Source organism: Emericellopsis cladophorae, assembly GCF_022114955.1.
Source record: "Emericellopsis cladophorae strain MUM 19.33 chromosome Unknown NODE_102_length_36892_cov_117_375092, whole genome shotgun sequence".
In the NCBI taxonomy this organism is placed as follows: Eukaryota; Fungi; Ascomycota; class Sordariomycetes; order Hypocreales; family Bionectriaceae; genus Emericellopsis; species Emericellopsis cladophorae.
The window spans coordinates 807-16,549 of NW_026251027.1; the positions used below are offsets into that span (position 1 = coordinate 807).

General features: G+C 54.9%; 6 protein-coding genes across 6 annotated transcripts; 2 read left to right on the forward strand and 4 right to left on the reverse strand.

The window, feature by feature from the left end:
- Window positions 1-972: 972 nt before the first annotated feature.
- J7T54_002839 (uncharacterized protein) lies at window positions 973-1,991 on the reverse strand (the record flags this gene model as incomplete). The annotated part of the gene is made up of 3 exons (XM_051510433.1): window positions 973-995; window positions 1,163-1,791; window positions 1,861-1,991. 3 exons carry the CDS (start codon window positions 1,989-1,991, stop codon window positions 973-975), a joined length of 783 nt encoding a protein of 260 aa, XP_051358659.1.
- A 912-nt stretch (window positions 1,992-2,903) lies between these two features.
- J7T54_002840 (uncharacterized protein) lies at window positions 2,904-4,478 on the reverse strand (the record flags this gene model as incomplete). Its single annotated transcript, XM_051510435.1, has 4 exons — window positions 2,904-3,025; window positions 3,097-3,474; window positions 3,533-3,590; window positions 3,648-4,478. The coding sequence occupies 4 exons, from the start codon at window positions 4,476-4,478 to the stop codon at window positions 2,904-2,906; spliced, it is 1,389 nt and encodes a 462-aa protein (XP_051358660.1).
- A 743-nt stretch (window positions 4,479-5,221) lies between these two features.
- On the forward strand, window positions 5,222-6,190 carry J7T54_002841 (uncharacterized protein; the record flags this gene model as incomplete). Its single annotated transcript, XM_051510436.1, has 2 exons — window positions 5,222-5,510; window positions 5,568-6,190. The coding sequence occupies 2 exons, from the start codon at window positions 5,222-5,224 to the stop codon at window positions 6,188-6,190; spliced, it is 912 nt and encodes a 303-aa protein (XP_051358661.1).
- A 589-nt stretch (window positions 6,191-6,779) lies between these two features.
- Window positions 6,780-7,244, reverse strand: J7T54_002842 (uncharacterized protein; the record flags this gene model as incomplete). Its single annotated transcript, XM_051510437.1, has 1 exon — window positions 6,780-7,244. One exon carries the CDS (start codon window positions 7,242-7,244, stop codon window positions 6,780-6,782), a length of 465 nt encoding a protein of 154 aa, XP_051358662.1.
- Window positions 7,245-8,787: 1,543 nt separating this feature from the next.
- On the reverse strand, window positions 8,788-9,645 carry J7T54_002843 (uncharacterized protein; the record flags this gene model as incomplete). Its single annotated transcript, XM_051510438.1, has 1 exon — window positions 8,788-9,645. The coding sequence occupies one exon, from the start codon at window positions 9,643-9,645 to the stop codon at window positions 8,788-8,790; it is 858 nt and encodes a 285-aa protein (XP_051358663.1).
- Window positions 9,646-10,174: 529 nt separating this feature from the next.
- J7T54_002844 (uncharacterized protein) lies at window positions 10,175-14,045 on the forward strand (the record flags this gene model as incomplete). Its single annotated transcript, XM_051510439.1, has 5 exons — window positions 10,175-10,203; window positions 10,296-10,900; window positions 10,955-12,072; window positions 12,259-13,793; window positions 14,030-14,045. The coding sequence occupies 5 exons, from the start codon at window positions 10,175-10,177 to the stop codon at window positions 14,043-14,045; spliced, it is 3,303 nt and encodes a 1,100-aa protein (XP_051358664.1).
- Window positions 14,046-15,743: the final 1,698 nt, after the last annotated feature.

Sequence of the window (15,743 nt, forward strand, 5' to 3'; positions counted from 1 at the left end):
AAGCAGAGAATCAGCACTTCTGGCCGAGATTGGCGCGGAGGACATTCTGTCCGTACCTTGAATAGTCTTATTTGCTAGAGCAATTTCTTCAGTTTAGTATGACATTAGGTCTCTATGGTCGGCTACTTGTTATTTCGCCTCGAGGGTGCCGGCTGGCGATGCCTTGTGCTATTGCTCCTTGATAGAAGCTGAAGAAGACCAGACATGTGGAAACTAGGTCGAAACGGTGATACTGAGCTGACGATAATGATTTGGCTATTTCGTGTATCACGGAAACCCTTAGGAAAGTGGAATATTATTAGGGCACCTTACTCCATTACTAACCATACCAACTTGTTCTGCTACCAGCGGCAATGAAGTTATCTGTTACGACCCAACATGCGACCGCATGCGCCGTCATACGGCTAACGCGTGTGATATGACGCATGTCCCACTGATTTTCACCAATCACTCTTGATCATTTGCGAAACACCATGATCCGGATCACTGCGCTCACTTCATGATCCTCGTGGTCCACAAGTATCATCTACTTCGCGCAATGATCCCGTTAGTATATAGAAAGCTACGCTTCACTATAGTCAGTCTCTACCAGCTCCTTAGCTATCAATACAATTGTCTACGTAAGATCTACTATCTCGCACATAGACTGTGGCCCGACCGCTCAAGTCAACGACATCCTGGTGTACTCAGTTCATAAGTTAACGTTGAACTGACTTCTACTCTACCTACCCGGTAGCTAGTCTAGACCCGAATGTCACATTATCGCGCTACCATGTGTTTCGAAACACCAGAGCGCGGTATATGGGGCTGATGGATAGCGAGAAAACGAAGCTAAAAGCATAGCTCTATAAGCAAGGCCTAGGGAATGCCTTAGGTTCTTGAGCGAAGATCAAAAAGATTACAAAAAAAAAAAGAGTCCCTGACCACACGCTGTTCCATGCCAAGCCGTAACCCCTTTGGGGAGGAGTATTATCAGAGACGCTGGTGGCTGACAGCTAATAGCAGCTGTCAACCGATGGCCCTCCCATCAAATGCTATGTAGTCGAACCCACCGCTTCCCCCCTTATTCCTTTGCAAGGCTCGCCATTTACACTGTGTCGGTGTCGTCGAGTCCCCATCGGCGCCGTAAGGGATCTCAATCTCGCGTGCCGCCAGCTCGAACAGCGTCTCGGGGACCAGGTCCCACAGGTCCGAGGCGGCCAGCTCTCTTCGGCCAGGCCGTACGCGAGGGGCTGCGCCAGGAGGAAGGACGCGTCCACGTTGGCCTGCACCGAGTATATGCCCGTGGCGCTGAAGCCGCCGTCCTCGCACTGCGAGAAGGTTTCGACCCCCCGCATGCCCACCACCTCCGACTGCTCCTCGCAATCACACGAGGGCAGGCTCCGCAGGTTCGCCGACGCGCCGAGCGTCATGCGCGTCTCGAAGTAGCCGCAGTAGGCGATCTCCTTCCGCCGCGTCCCGCCGGTCGTGGTCGATATGTTCATCGACTTGGCCAGCGTCGCGTCTAGAATGACGCCGGTGGACTCGTCGTAACCGAGGTAGTAGTACTTGGCATGCCTCTCGGCCTGCGTGAAATGCGCCACCACTTCTTCTGGGGTCATCCCGAGGAGATCCATTACCTTGCGACACGTAGAGGCCGCGCCCATGCGGGCGTAGTCGCGGTTCTGCGTGAAGCGCTGGTGCGTAAACGTCACGACGTGGTCGTCGAGCGCCACCTGGCCCCAGACGCCCTCAGCCTTGTCAGCGAAACCTTGGGAGACGGGACGCAGCCCGTAGGTCTCGAGGTTCGCGCTGCCCGTCGGGCCCGTTCAGTTGGGAGGGGCAACACGGATGTCAGGCCGGAAACTTTCCATGCCCGACCAGTCGTCCCAGTCGGAAATCGCTACGTCGCGGTAACCCTCGCGCCGCAAGAGGGAGCGGCGGCCATCGTTCCCTGGGAGCTTGTCGCACACACGCCCGTGGCGGTCGTATTCGGAGCCGCTGGCGTACATAAAGGTCGAGCCATCGTCCGGCATAAACTCAACCTTATTAAAGCTGAAGTTGGAAAGGAGCAGGCTGCGGCGTTATCAATACTATCTTATCGCTATCGTACCTGTGCGTGTACGTGACCAGCACGTGACACCCACATACAGCGCGGATGCATCTTGGTTGAATGGCCACACGACCTCCAAAGTCTATCATGCCGTCCTTATTTGCCATGACATATTTGGTAACTGTGCATTCTCCTCAAAGATTTATCACAGGCTTCAAGTTAGAGGAGGGTTGGAGGCAGACCCATGGGGAAGTAGATGTCCATGGCAATAGAAGCGTTGCTGAGCCAACTTCGGGAGGCTATTTTGCCAAGGCGCGTCACCTGAAAAGACTTTTCAAACACAACTCCTGTGTACAATGTGCACCCTTGCACCACCTAACCGCTAGCATCGACAGCGCAAGAATCCACGTGATGGACACATGTCCAGCTCCACCCGCGAATGAGTCGCAGCTGGTGCAATACAAAGATGCTCCCCCAATCACCGCACCACCGGCAGATGACTCGCCACTCTCATTCCCAGAAGATGCTCTTGTGAGTATCTTTTTAGAAGAACAGCGTGGATGGAACTCGTTGACCAAGTAGGGCACGAGGCTTAGAAAATGTTGGAAAAGATTTACATAGAAAGAGGGACCCATCTTCGGGCAGGACGAGAAAATCTTAAAGATGAGGAGGTGGAGTATAGCGAGGGGCGGATGTGGCAAGCTACGCAGGTGATCGTTGCGCCCCTAGGACTCAAGACATCTGTGGGAACGTCGTGATTGAGTTATTCCCAATTGCTTATCTATTGTACTATTAATGATGTTGATGCTGGTATTGATGCCTCTCCAGTGAGACCAAGTTGATGTGTGGTGCTGGCTGTCCACGAACCGCGTCAAAAGTGCTCCAGCATAGGATCCTTTTCTAGATATGACTTGATCAACGCCATTCCCTGGACTGGGGCAGCAAAGTCGCAGTAGTAACCCTTGTCGTTCCTGTGCATGATACTCGCGGAAACTACATAGCGATCAGGTCAGCAAAAGTTTGCGTCCTCGCACTCGTCCGACGGGGGGTCATATGCTACTCACACCGTAGGGGCGAACCCGGCTTCGTTCCACGGCCGATGACCAGGAAATCAGGCGCGGCACCACCCTTCTCTCCATGGACAGCGCCGCCAAAGTCCAGCCCTCGCCAGATCCCGCACCAGTTGGAGACAAAGTAGGACGTGTCCCACGGCTCGCAGACATGGATGGATTGTCCACGTCGCACCATCTCTCGCGTCACAACCGTGCCGATCTCCATGTCTCTCTCGTCCTCGGCCACGTCGATGGCCAGTCGGTTCTGGTAGGCGATCTCGCCCACAGAAGTCGATGGATCGATCCGAAAGCGTGCCGTGGCGGCATGGATGCCGTTATGAATCCAGGCGTCGGTCTTACCGTCCAATAGGTTGGGATGGCGGCCGCGGACTGCTCCTTGCTCAGCATGGGATCGTCAGTAGAACCTAAGGAGTTGGGGAATACCCACGGTTCACGGCCTGGGACAGGCAAATGGTGCGAGGTTTCGCCTGGACGATGCAAGAGAACTGGTTTGGTGAGCATGGAACTTTGAACAGTACCGGCTACCAGGGGACAAAAGAAACCTTGGTCAATATAGCGGTGATAATGTCGCCGTCGCTGATGCCCGGAGTGCGGCCGTACTTGTCCTCGAGGAGCTTCGAGTGCCGTTCGCGCAGTGTCTTGATAAGCGAGCGGGAGAGAAACAGGATGCTCGACGTGTCCTGCCTGTAGGTGATGAAATTCGAAATAAAGCCCAGAATGACACGGAACCGTTCGAAACGCGCTCTGACTTTTGCCCGTCCCACTCGATACACCTCCTCCTGTGGCCACTCGGCGTAGGGCTTGAGCTCACCCAGCACGTCGTCTGCGTACCCGACCATGGGCGGAGGTTCTCTGCCTTCGAGCAGACCGAGCCACGCTTTCACGATGGCGGCCAGTCCGCCCTGATCGGCGATGGCGTGAGGAAGACTGGTCGCGATCGCGGTCGCATTACGAGAAAAGGTGATGTGGACGTAGAGAAAGGGATCCTCGGCTTTGTGAAGAAGTGGCCACTGCGACGGCATGAAGATTTGGTCCACTTCAGCTTCATCCGCAAGGAAACACACATGGTCCCCGGAAGGAACGTCAAGGATGGACGCGCTGCGCCGGAACGCCTCCTCATCTTCGGACGAGCTCCAGTGGAAGAGCGTGTACTCGGCGGCAAAGGTCTCTGGGATGTGGTATTCCAGCAGCTTGTCCGTGGGGCGAGGGACCAGTCGCGCGCCCAGCTTCCTCCAGTGATGTCGAATGAGCTGATCAAGGGCTTTCTGCAGCGCGCCTTCGTCTAGGCGTTGGTCGACGATGAAGCAGGTCCGCGTACGGATGCAGTCGACTGGCCTCTGCTGGCATGTCAAGGGAGCTGGAATGACCTCCATGGCGGCGGTTGTGGTGTTGTGAATTCAGTGAGGTCCCGCGCACATCAAGGCTTTATTATTTCTGGCACCAGGTCGCCAAACCGCCAATGGAGGGGATAGATAGGCGGCCACCCTTTTTAGATTAGACATTGGTTTGTGCAAGGTTCATGCTGACGTGAGACCCAGAAGCACCAGAGCACCGCTGAATCCTGAGCAGGGCTCCCTGGTGTTGCGCGCTAGTAATATACGGGGGTACATGTGCATAAGTCATGACCACGCGAGCGAGCCCCTTTTCCACAACGGTTGCCAAGGATTGGACTAGACCCAATTTGCATGAAGGAAGCACAATTTAAAAATAGCGCCCACCCATAGCGCCGACGCCCCTCGACATCTTCCGCATCGCCCATCCTAACATCCCGTCCAAACCACGATGACCACTGTACATGTAGCGTCTCGCACCGTTCGATAACTCAAAACCAGCAGCGCCAATTTCCTGTCGCTGCCTCTTGCCCGTGCTCAGGTTGGCTCTGGATGGACGGTCGCAATGGCAAGGGAGCACGCCGTCATTCTCGGGCCCTGGGGGTGGCTTGTCCTTTTGGCTCAGGCCGGCGGCATAAGTACAAGACGACAAACACATACTTTTGCTTTATGTCCAGCCGCTGACGAAGGTGGCAGCATTGACCCTTCTATACAAGGTCGTGATAGCCTTGTTTACAGGTGGACGCGATGGCCTCTCCCTCCACGAGTCCATTGCCTACAGAGGGATGCGCGCCTATCAATGCGGCCTGGGTGCTGTGCAAGTACAGAACCTCCTCCCGGGAACGTCCAAGACGTGTGCTAGGTTCGCGAAAGCGCGTGGCGTGCCGCATGCGACCATCCACCTGCCGGACGGAAGTACTGCCGCCTGGTTGGGCCCGCGTGAGGCCAAGAAGGTGGTCGTATTATTTCACGGCGGCGGCTACATGGCACCAGCTTTGACGGACCACATCTCGCTCGCCTTTGGTTTCTCCAAGCAGGTCCGGGGTGATGTGGCCGTTGCTGTTCTACACTACAGTAAGCACGTCACCTAGTTGAGAGCAGCCGGGCCACTTTTCTGAATTTACTTGATAGGCCTTGCCTCGGAGGGAGCAAACCACTACCCGTGCCAGTTGCAGCAGGCTGTGTGGTTGATCGGACACCTCCGCTCGGACGGTATTGGCCCTTCGGCAATCACCTTGCTTGGGGACTCGGCCGGCGCGCACTTGTTGCTGAGCCTGCTTTTCCATCTCGTCCATCCGGAGCCTCGCGTATCGCCCCTCAAACTTGACGAACAGTTTTCCGGCGCTGCCTTGGTCTCCCCCTGGATCAATCTGAGCACGACGTCCACGTTGGCGCAGAGCAGCACAGACAAGGATGTACTGGAAGCCGCCGCTCTCAGGTACTGGGCCAGCAACTTCCTCGGTGGCGTGCAGCCGAGTCCGTGGAACGACCAACTAACGGCACCGGCCGAATGGTGGCACAGCCTGCCGGTCGAGAACATCCTCGTGACGTACGGCGACAACGAGCTGCTTCGAGACGACATCAGTGTTCTCTGCGATGCGCTCAAGTCGCATCCCAAGCTGACGGTCTGCAAAGCCGTGGGCGAGGTCCACGTGCACATGGTCCTGAACAGGTTCCTTCGCATTAACAAGCCGTGCGAGTCGGAGGGTGTGTTGGTGGAATGGCTAGAACGCCGCTTGACAAATGAAACCTGAGAAGAAAATAGATGGAATCTAATGGTTGCCAGCGTTGCTCAGGGGAGATAGCCTGAGATGATAGCAGCACGTCCTTGATATCAATCTGGTGCGTTGTCTCCAACGTGCTAGCACTTACGACCGTGCCAGCAATCTCACACGAGGCCGGTGGTCAGTCATACTGCGCTGCAGCCCCCATGCCATACCGCCAACTCACCGTCAAGGGTCCTTGGATTGTCCTTTTCTGTCCGCTTGATTCGTGCTACAAGCTGGACATGGCTCATCTTGTTCGGGCTTCGCCGGGGATAACGTGGACGGATTCTGACGGACGGCGTGAGATGACAGTGACGAATTAAAGATCGGGACCGTGATGCCAAGAGCAGACTACTCGTAGTCCAAGGTACTGCCTGTGTCGCGGGTCACAAGTACTTACATAATATGCAGCCTGTAAATTCAACCTCCATCTGCGATCCTTATCCGATAAAGTTGCATGCAGCGGCCCCACGCATTCCTCCTCACTTCAAGGTGTTCCTGTTCTCACAAACTGCTGACCGCCGAGGTCGAATGAAAAGACGACAGACGACTACACAGGACTTTTATTACAATGGGATCAGGCTGTTGCGGTCCGCCAGCTCCAGCCACCGAGCTGCTTGCTGCCCCAGTGGAGGAGACGAGCATCTGTCAGGACGACTGCTGTGGTGGCGGCGACGACAGCGACCCAGGTCAGGGATGTGAGCCTTTGGACATTTGCTGCTCCTCTGACCAGTGCACAGGCAAGTAATCCGAAAATGACAGCGACGCGCCTGGTTGCTGCCGTGGCAAGGTAGCCCCATGTTGCGACACGTCTTACCTTGACCGTCTGGCCTTGCGGAAATGCAACATGGGTGACCATCTCGTACCCAGCGAGGACGCCCAGACACCAGCGTGTGACGGAGCTGCTGATGACAAGGCATGCAACCGGCACAACACCTCTGCCCTCGACCGCTATGGCGCCACTCTCTAGGCCCTGGGTCACCTCTGTCGTTCTCTCATTGCTCTTGGCCAGAAAACATGCTGTGAGATCCGCGAGCGCCATGCGGTGGCTGCCAATCTATGCTCCCCTAGCAAGCCATCCGCTCGCCCTCTCGCTCGCACCTCGCCAGGTTCCTCCAGCAGCACTGGCCCCGCCACTCAGGACCAGGCTGCCAAAAACCGCATGCGCCTGCACAGGACCTCTGGCGAGAGCGTCGCATTTGCCAATATATCATCTGCGTCTGCGTGCGCAGGTTCCTGTTTACCACGTGCTGCGTGCATCTCTTTGTCAGTGCTGATCATGTCGCCAATGTCTTCCGGAGGAGCGATAAGAGACCAATTACATTGCGCAGTGTACCGTACTTGACGAGAGGGTTTGACTTATTTAGTGGAACTGGACTATCAACCAGAGCAATAATACATTCAGACGCAATCTTGGTAGCGCACGGAGTGAATTTCACGCCTGAAACAATGTGTTCTTCCGTAACTGCGTAGAATCGGGAAGCTCTGACTATGGTCCTGCTTGGCTAAAAGCACTCGCCTCGTATCGTGGACCATCTCGGCGTTTGGAGCTGTAGTTGATGCTCCATACCTTCTTCCAACCCCCATTTTGGGCAATCGGAGCCGCGCCATTTCACGGTGATATACGTTGACACTAGGGGACTGATAGTCACCAAGGATGGCGTCGACTGCGAAATTTATCCCGCCGTCGGCAACGCGAGACTAATGCTGGAGTCCTGCCACAGTATATCGAAAAGATGGCTGTCAAATGCGACCTCGTCAGCTCTACAATCAATCGGATGATTCCCGTTCCTATTATTAAATATCGCATGTCTAAAGAGATGGGAAGTGCAAAAGAGATGAAACACAATCAGGAACTTGTTGGTTCACTGCTCTACTGCGCTGTGATGATACGGGTCGACGTCGCCTTTGCAGACTCACTTCTGTCTAGATTCCTGCAAAACCCAGCATCAGGACATCACAAGGCGGCGCACCAAGCCATCAGACACCTGTATGAAACGCGGAGCATTGCTCTCTGTTACATATCCAACCCAAGCATTTGCCGAATTTAGCACAAGGCAACGAGATCAAGTGCCAAGCTTGTAACATACTGCTTGATCATAAATAACACCTTAAGAACCACGCTCTTTGAACCCACGGAACCGTGACTTAGGAGTATCGATGCATTCGGCTATTTTGGTCTATCTATCTACTAGAAGGCTGCTTCTTTTCGCTTCAGCTAAAGACGTTGACGCTTATCAGTTACATTAAAGCAATATTATTATTATGCCGCTTCATATATATTGAGACTAGTCACGGCAAAGGCAGCCCGAGCTATCACTTGACTATTTTTGGCGAGAAGATTTCGTATTGCTTCTGGCTAGATTATGCGTGGGAATCACCTCTGTTCCATTGCCACCTTGGTCGCTACAGAAGAGGGCAGACGGAGGGTCTGGTATAGATTGCATGCTAGAGCGAGCGACGACGACCACTTTCCCGCTTTACTTCTAGACCGCCCACGGCAACCCCATGATAGGCTCGCAAGTTAGCCCCGAGCTCTCTGCGAAAAGACCACCCTTCCTCCTGATATAACCCTGGCCGTATCCTCATGCCCCTTGCCTCCCATGAAAAACATGGCCCGCCTGAGTATAGCCACTCCCTCTGATAGTCATGCCATCAACAATAACGTTGCCTGGCTTCACGCCAGATCCAAAGCCGTGTGTGTCCCCCAATTGGGTGAATGCTTGCCCGTCAATGTTGATGTTGCGACATTGGAGTCGGTGTGACTTGACATAGGCGCAAATCGTCTTGCTCAGCATCTCGTCATCGTTCTGGAGTACTCGGTCGAGTTCAAGGATACATTCATCGCTCAGGCTGCTGACTTCCTCCTCGCAAAGTTCTTTCATCCTCTGCTCATTCGATGGGAAGAGGTCCACAAGCTCGCTAGTAAGCGTAACAATATCTTCGATCAAGGAGTCGAAGCTGTCCTTCCCGTACAATGCCCAGGTGATCTTCCGTGGCAAGCTGAGGTTCCTTTGCCGCTCTTCAGCAACGGACTTGAGCGATTCTACGAGAAGTTTGATGGATTTTCCTGGCCCTATTTGCTCTTCGTCAAGGAGCTCCAGCTCCTTATCTTTGCCCTTCTTCCTCTTACCATCAGCATACTTGGCTGCGGCCTCTTGCGCTTCTTCAAAAGTAACCTTGATCAGCGCAAGCAATTCATATGCTCGAATGATGCCCTCATCAGTAAAGGGACCTTGTACTTCGACTTCATCCTGTAGAAGACCGAGGGGCTCCCCCCAGCGTGTCAGGCGAATATGCGCGGCTTCTAGCTTCGCTAGGCAGACGCCGTAGTCCTTCCCGAAGCGCTGACCGAGTCGGACATACTGGAAACAGTCCACGCAAGACTTGAATATGCCCGGAATGCCAGCGGTGGCAGTGACAACAGAGATTGGGTCAGTCATTTGAAGTGTAGTGTAGCGAGGGCAGACGGTTGCAGAAGACGTTGGCGATGACGCAGTTGCAAGGCGAAAGAAGAGCACTGGAACAAGGTACTGATAAGTGTGCCGCGCCTGGGTTTATTAGTCTCATGGATGTCCTTTGCCAGTGCATTATGGCAACGACGCGGCTACGGCCATTGTGGCTGTGAGCCGCAGTTGGGCGTATGCCTTGGCTGAACCGCCACGCATAAGCTGAACCGCCATGCAGCGCAGGCGATAAGCTGATTCGTCGAAGCATCTTTTAGAGATTTCCAGCTTCAGCTGACCAAATCGCTTGCCGCAACACTGCCAGCCCGCTGTTTGAGCTGGGATGTTGGGCTGAAAGCTGGGCTGAATGCAACTATTTCTTGGTGCATCTGACTGCCCCCACGCTTCTTGTCCTGTCGGTAGCCATCATTCCCATGCATGCTAGATGAGCCAACTTGCAAAATTGCCCTCGTTCACCAACCGACGGAATCAACTATGGAACGTCGCACAGGTCACCGTTTCAGTAATGTCCAAATCGGCGACCAAGCTCATGCTGTACTCGGGGACGTCTATTACAGTGCGATCGCGTTTACCCCACTTCTGCCGATCGCGAGCTAACACAACCCAGATCAATCGGCGTTACCTAGCTTGTGCAAGGAGGCCATCGACAGGGTAAAAGACTACCAGTCTTTCGCGTCAGATTCGGCTTCGCTGAGTGTCCAGCTCAACGCCCACCGGGTCCGGCTCGAGCGCTGGGGCCGCAGCGTCGGGCTTGACAACGGACAGCTCTCGGCCGAGCACGACCCGCTCCTCGACGACGACCAGACAAGATCGATGGTGGGAAGCCTCCTTACAATCATAAACAGCACTCTTGGGTCGGATGGGCGTCAGTACCAGGCCAGGGGAGTACCTACCAACCTAGATGCCACCCTGGGCAATATCAACCAACTCCGCACCCTCGACGGTGTCGGATCAAGGAGACGCAAGCTCACTTGGGCCCTGGGAGGGAAGGGCGATCGCACAATGCAGATCACGCAGCTGGGAAAACTTGTGCAGCACTTGCATGACCTGGTACCTCCAGGCCGGGTGGCGACCACGCCACCGACAACGGACTTGGGGAGCCTCGACGCCTTTCGAGGTGCCGGGCCGCTTGGCACGACACCGAGACCAGGGACGCAATCGGAGCATGTGTGGCTGGCCGAGATCCGCCAGACGATGGCCGAGTATCGCCAGGCCCTGGCCGAGGTGCAAGGTGAGATGGCCCGGACCAGCCCGTGACGCGACCCAAGCTAACCAGAGCGGCCAGCCGAGACGCGACGGGAGGTTCACGCTTGGCTGCTTGGCAGGCCTTCTCCGAATGAGCGGTACGACGAATCACGCAACAAGAGATTGCCCGGCACCTGCGACTGGATCCTCTCGCGGCCGATATTCGCCCGGTGGAGTGCCGCGGGCGCTGACCTACCCCCGGGCTCGCCTGAGCTGCTGTGGATCTACGGACCACCCGGGTTCGGCAAGACTATCCTATGCACGCGCATCGTCGAGCACCTCTTGGCCGTCCCCGGCAATACCGTCGCCCACTTTTTCTTCTCGTCCGATCACGAGAGCCGCCGTGACCCCTGCGCGGCTATACGATCCTGGGTCTCCCAGCTCGCGTCGCACCCCGAGGCGTACGCGCTGGTCCGCCAGAGATGGGAGACCACGCTGGACCATGTTGCCACGCGCGCGACTGTTGTCCAGCTCCTCCACGAGGTTCTGCAGGCTAGACCGGGCTGCTATCTCGTCGTCGATGGTCTTGACGAATGCACGGCACCAGCTGACGACAGCTCATCGGTCGCGAGGTTCCTCAAGGATGTCAAGGGCGCCATCACGTCGACAACCCGAGTCGTCGTCGTTAGCCGCGAGGAGACCGAAATTCGACAATCGCTGCGAGCCGGCGACTTTGCCCGCGTCGTCGAATACCAGATATCACCCGAAGACGTCAGCGCCGACGCTGCCACCTGCGCGCGGGATATCGCCGATAGGAAGTTGCCGAGCAAGGATGAAGACGTCAGGGCCAGCCTCTCGAGAACCATGGCCGACCGATGCGAGGGACAATTCCTCTGGCTGAAAATGCAAGAGCCATCCCTGAAGACATGGAAGAACCTCGGGCAGCTTCAAAAAGTCCTTGACAGCACCCCGAAAGGGCTTGACCGTGTCTACCAACGAAACTGGGAGAAGATCACGAGGAGTGACCAGGGAGACCGTGCGGTCGCTTTACTGCGATGGTCGGCCTTTGCCCTGCGACCGTTGACGATCAGCGAAATGACGGAAGCTGTGCTGATCGACGAGGACCACGAAGATCTCCCGGCTGACGAGCTCCCCGACGCCGTTGACGACGACTACATCCGAAGCGAAATTCTCGAGGTCTGCGGCCCACTTCTCGAAGTTCGTCGCTCACTCCCGGGCTCGGCGGCGGGGAAACAGACCCTCCACCTGGCGCACTTTACCATCAGGCAATTTCTCGTTACCAATCTTCCAACTAGGGGAATCTTGGCAAACGAAACCCTGAGGATATCTAACGAGCAGATCTAAAACACGCTCCTAGCAAGATTGTGCCTCTGGTACGTTCAGTCTCGCCAGACCTGGCAGTATGGCGCCAGTACGGAGGGATCACCGTTCCAGGCCATTCTCCGAGACTACTCCGCAGCATCGTGGCACGCACATGCGAAATCCGGTGTGTCGCTTGATGGCGATCTGGGCACTCTGGAACGCGTTCGCATATTCATGAATGAAGCTCACCCGTGCTGGAAACCCTGGAGGATGTGGTTTGACAAGCACGATGACGACGAAAGGAAGCAAGCAGAGGATGGGGATATCCCACCAGGGCCCTCTTACTATGCCCTTAAACTGGACCTGAGTGCCGTGGCTATTAGTCACATAAAGGAATTCGGCCCCGGACCGCTTACCGCCTCCGGTCGCAGGTCTGTGCTCGATCTGTGTTGTCTTCAAGGGAATATCCAAGCTGCAGAGGCGATCCTTGACGCCGGCGTTGATGTCGAGACGCGAGGGATCATGGGTAGGACACCGCTCTATACTGCATCGCACAGTGGCTGGGCAGAGCTGGCTGGGCTCTTGCTGGACCGCGGGGCTGAAATGGGCGCAGCGGACCAAGATAGAGTAACCCCAATACTTGCTGCTGCCGCCAACGGTCACCTCGAGGTGGTCAAGTTCCTGGTGGATAGGGGCGCCGATATCACGGTAGCTGATGACACTGGACTAACCCCAGTGCTGGCTGCTGCCGCCAACGGTCACCTCGAGGTGGTCAAGTTCCTGGTGGATAGGGGCGCCGATATCACGGTAGCTAATGACACTGAACTAACCCCAGTGCTGGCTGCTGCCGCCAAGGGTCACCTCGAGGTGGTCAAGTTCCTGGTGGATAGGGGCGCCGATATCACGGTGGCTAACAGCAATGGATGGACGCCAGTTAATTCTGCCGCCGAAAAGGGCCACCTCGAGGTAGTTAAGTTTTTAGTAGACAAGGGCGCCGATATCACGGTGGCTGACAACGCTGGATGGACGCCACTCAACTCTGCTGCCTCCAACGGCCACCTCGAGGTGGTCAAGTTCCTGGTGGATAGGGGCGCCGATATCACGGTGGCTAATAACGCTGGATGGACGCCACTCAACTCTGCTGCCGCCAACGGTCACCTCGAGGTGGTCAAGTTCCTGGTGGATAGGGGCGCCGATATCACGGTAGCTAATAACGCTGGATGGACACCAGTGCTTGCTGCTGCCGCCGACAGTCACCTCGAGGTGGTCAAGTTCCTGGTGGATAGGGGCGCCGATATCACAGTAGCTAATAACGCTGGAAGGACACCAGTGCTTGCTGCTGCCGCCAATAGTCACCTCGAGGTGGTTAAATTCCTGGTAGACAAGGGCGCCGATATCACGGTGGCCGATAGCATTGGATGGACGCCAATGCTTGCTGCTGCCTACGGCGGCTATCTCGAAATTGTTCGGAAACTCGAAGCAGTGCCCGGCAGCGATGTAACCCGGACCGATCATCTTGGTCGTTCGGCGCTGTTCTTTTCGGCCAGGCGCGGACATGTTCATGTCGTCGAATACCTTCTTTCCAACGACCGCATGGACCCATCCAGCGTAGACTGGTGCGGCTCAACGCCGCTATTCGCTGCCGTCGCAAACGGCCACTTTCGCGTTGTCGAACTTCTCGTTGCACGTTATGCGTCTTTTCTCAACCGCACCTATTTTCAAAAGAGCCTCCTATGGTGGGCTCGCCGCGGCGGCAATCTTGAGGTCACTGAACTTCTATTGCAACACGCCACCGAGGTTGTTGATTGCGTTGGTAACGACATGCCATGCGACCGTGTTTCGTTTGACGCAGCGCTGGCTTGGTGTGATGCATGTACTCTCTGTATCACGGATGCATGTTATCATGGCTGCAGCGAATGTGTTTCATTGGCTCTGTGCGGCGACTGTTTCCAAAGTGGATTCCAATGCCAAAAACCAGGTCATTCTGCGGTAGTGAAAGAGGCATAAGGGATTTAAAAGGAGCGTCTCGACAAGAGGAAGCGGATTGTAGGCGAGGAACATCAAGACAACCTCACGGCCATGAGCAACCTCGAACATGCATTAAGAACCCGACGAGCAGCATTGACGGAAGCGTCAGTACATCAGAGCATTCACACAGCTAACTATGTTGAATTTTTGCCCTCTGACATTGAAGATGTTGGATCTCAAGTATCTAGAGAAAGAACACACGAAGGAATGGTCGGCAAAGCACTTATAGTAAGGGTGTTCCTGCAAAGGGGTCCCTAATTCCGGCGCTTATGCAGGATAGTAGCACTGTCAAGAATGAGTAAAGTGCGTTTTGTGGAGAACGTGGGACGGCATCTCAGATCGTTCCACGAGAGTCCTTTGAAGAAAGCGCGATCTGAAACTGAGAAACCTGTCGCCGAGTCATTACGAAGCAAACGCGGAAGATTGCGAATCAGCGAACAACTTGCAGCTCACGTTCAACAGGAGAATAATGACACATTCGATGATTGTGGCGCTCTAGAAGTCACCCTAGTGTCCAAATCCCACGTGGGAATTTGTCTTCCTTCGGTCAAAACCACCAATGCTGGAGGCTCATTGGACGCCGCTGCAAGTAGTGCTAGCGAAAACGACAGCTCGGACAAGGGAAACGCTCACATCTATGCGTCTCAACTAAGCGTGTTTTTATCGACATCTCGATCGTTCCAGATTCTTCGAAAGGAATTTATGTTGCTGTTCCTGCCGATAAATCTCAGGCATGTGTTGGTCTCGGTGCCTAAGAGGCATATCTGGCTATCTCGTGACCAAGACTTATCGCTATCAAACGGAGTCAAGGCTTGGGTGGAGGATTACTCCCATACGAAATGGGATTGGTGGCCCCTTGAGCCCCGAAAACGTCTATTACAAGACGATGAGGGTCGGATAATATGGCTATGTGTACGCACGTGCGGATAAATTAGCCTAGAATCATGCGCTAACATCTTGCAGGCTTGCGGTCGAAGGCAATGGGAAGAAATATCGATCCAGAGATATGAACTTGTGAAAAGTATCTTAGATTTGTCAGATGACAAATCACAGTCGACACTACGATGCGCAGCAAGGCCAGTCTCGCCGGCGTATTGGTGGAGAGGTATAATTCGAAAGCTATCTCCATCTTTACCCGTCACCTCATCAGCAGCTGCTCAGAGATACACACCTATTGGAAACACAGCACTCACTTCTTCTGCAAAACATGCCTCTCTAAGTCCGCTTGCGGAGAGTATTCACACTGCATCTCCGTTCAGACAAGATTTGAGCAACCAGCAGAACCAGCGACTCACACAAGATGCAGCACCAAAGCCCGAGAGCTGGATATTACTTGGGGTTCAAGGACCGCGGGGAGCTCTCATACCGGCCCAGATTCTGATCACTGGTAATACAACCGATTACGACGTCGTTCAAAATATCCGGCAATGTTATCAATCACACCGGGGCCAACTAACGTTATGGCTCTCAGTATGGAAGATAGACTATTGTGAGGTAGTCAAGGTATCTGCAAACGTATCTCCCTAGCTACATTTGGC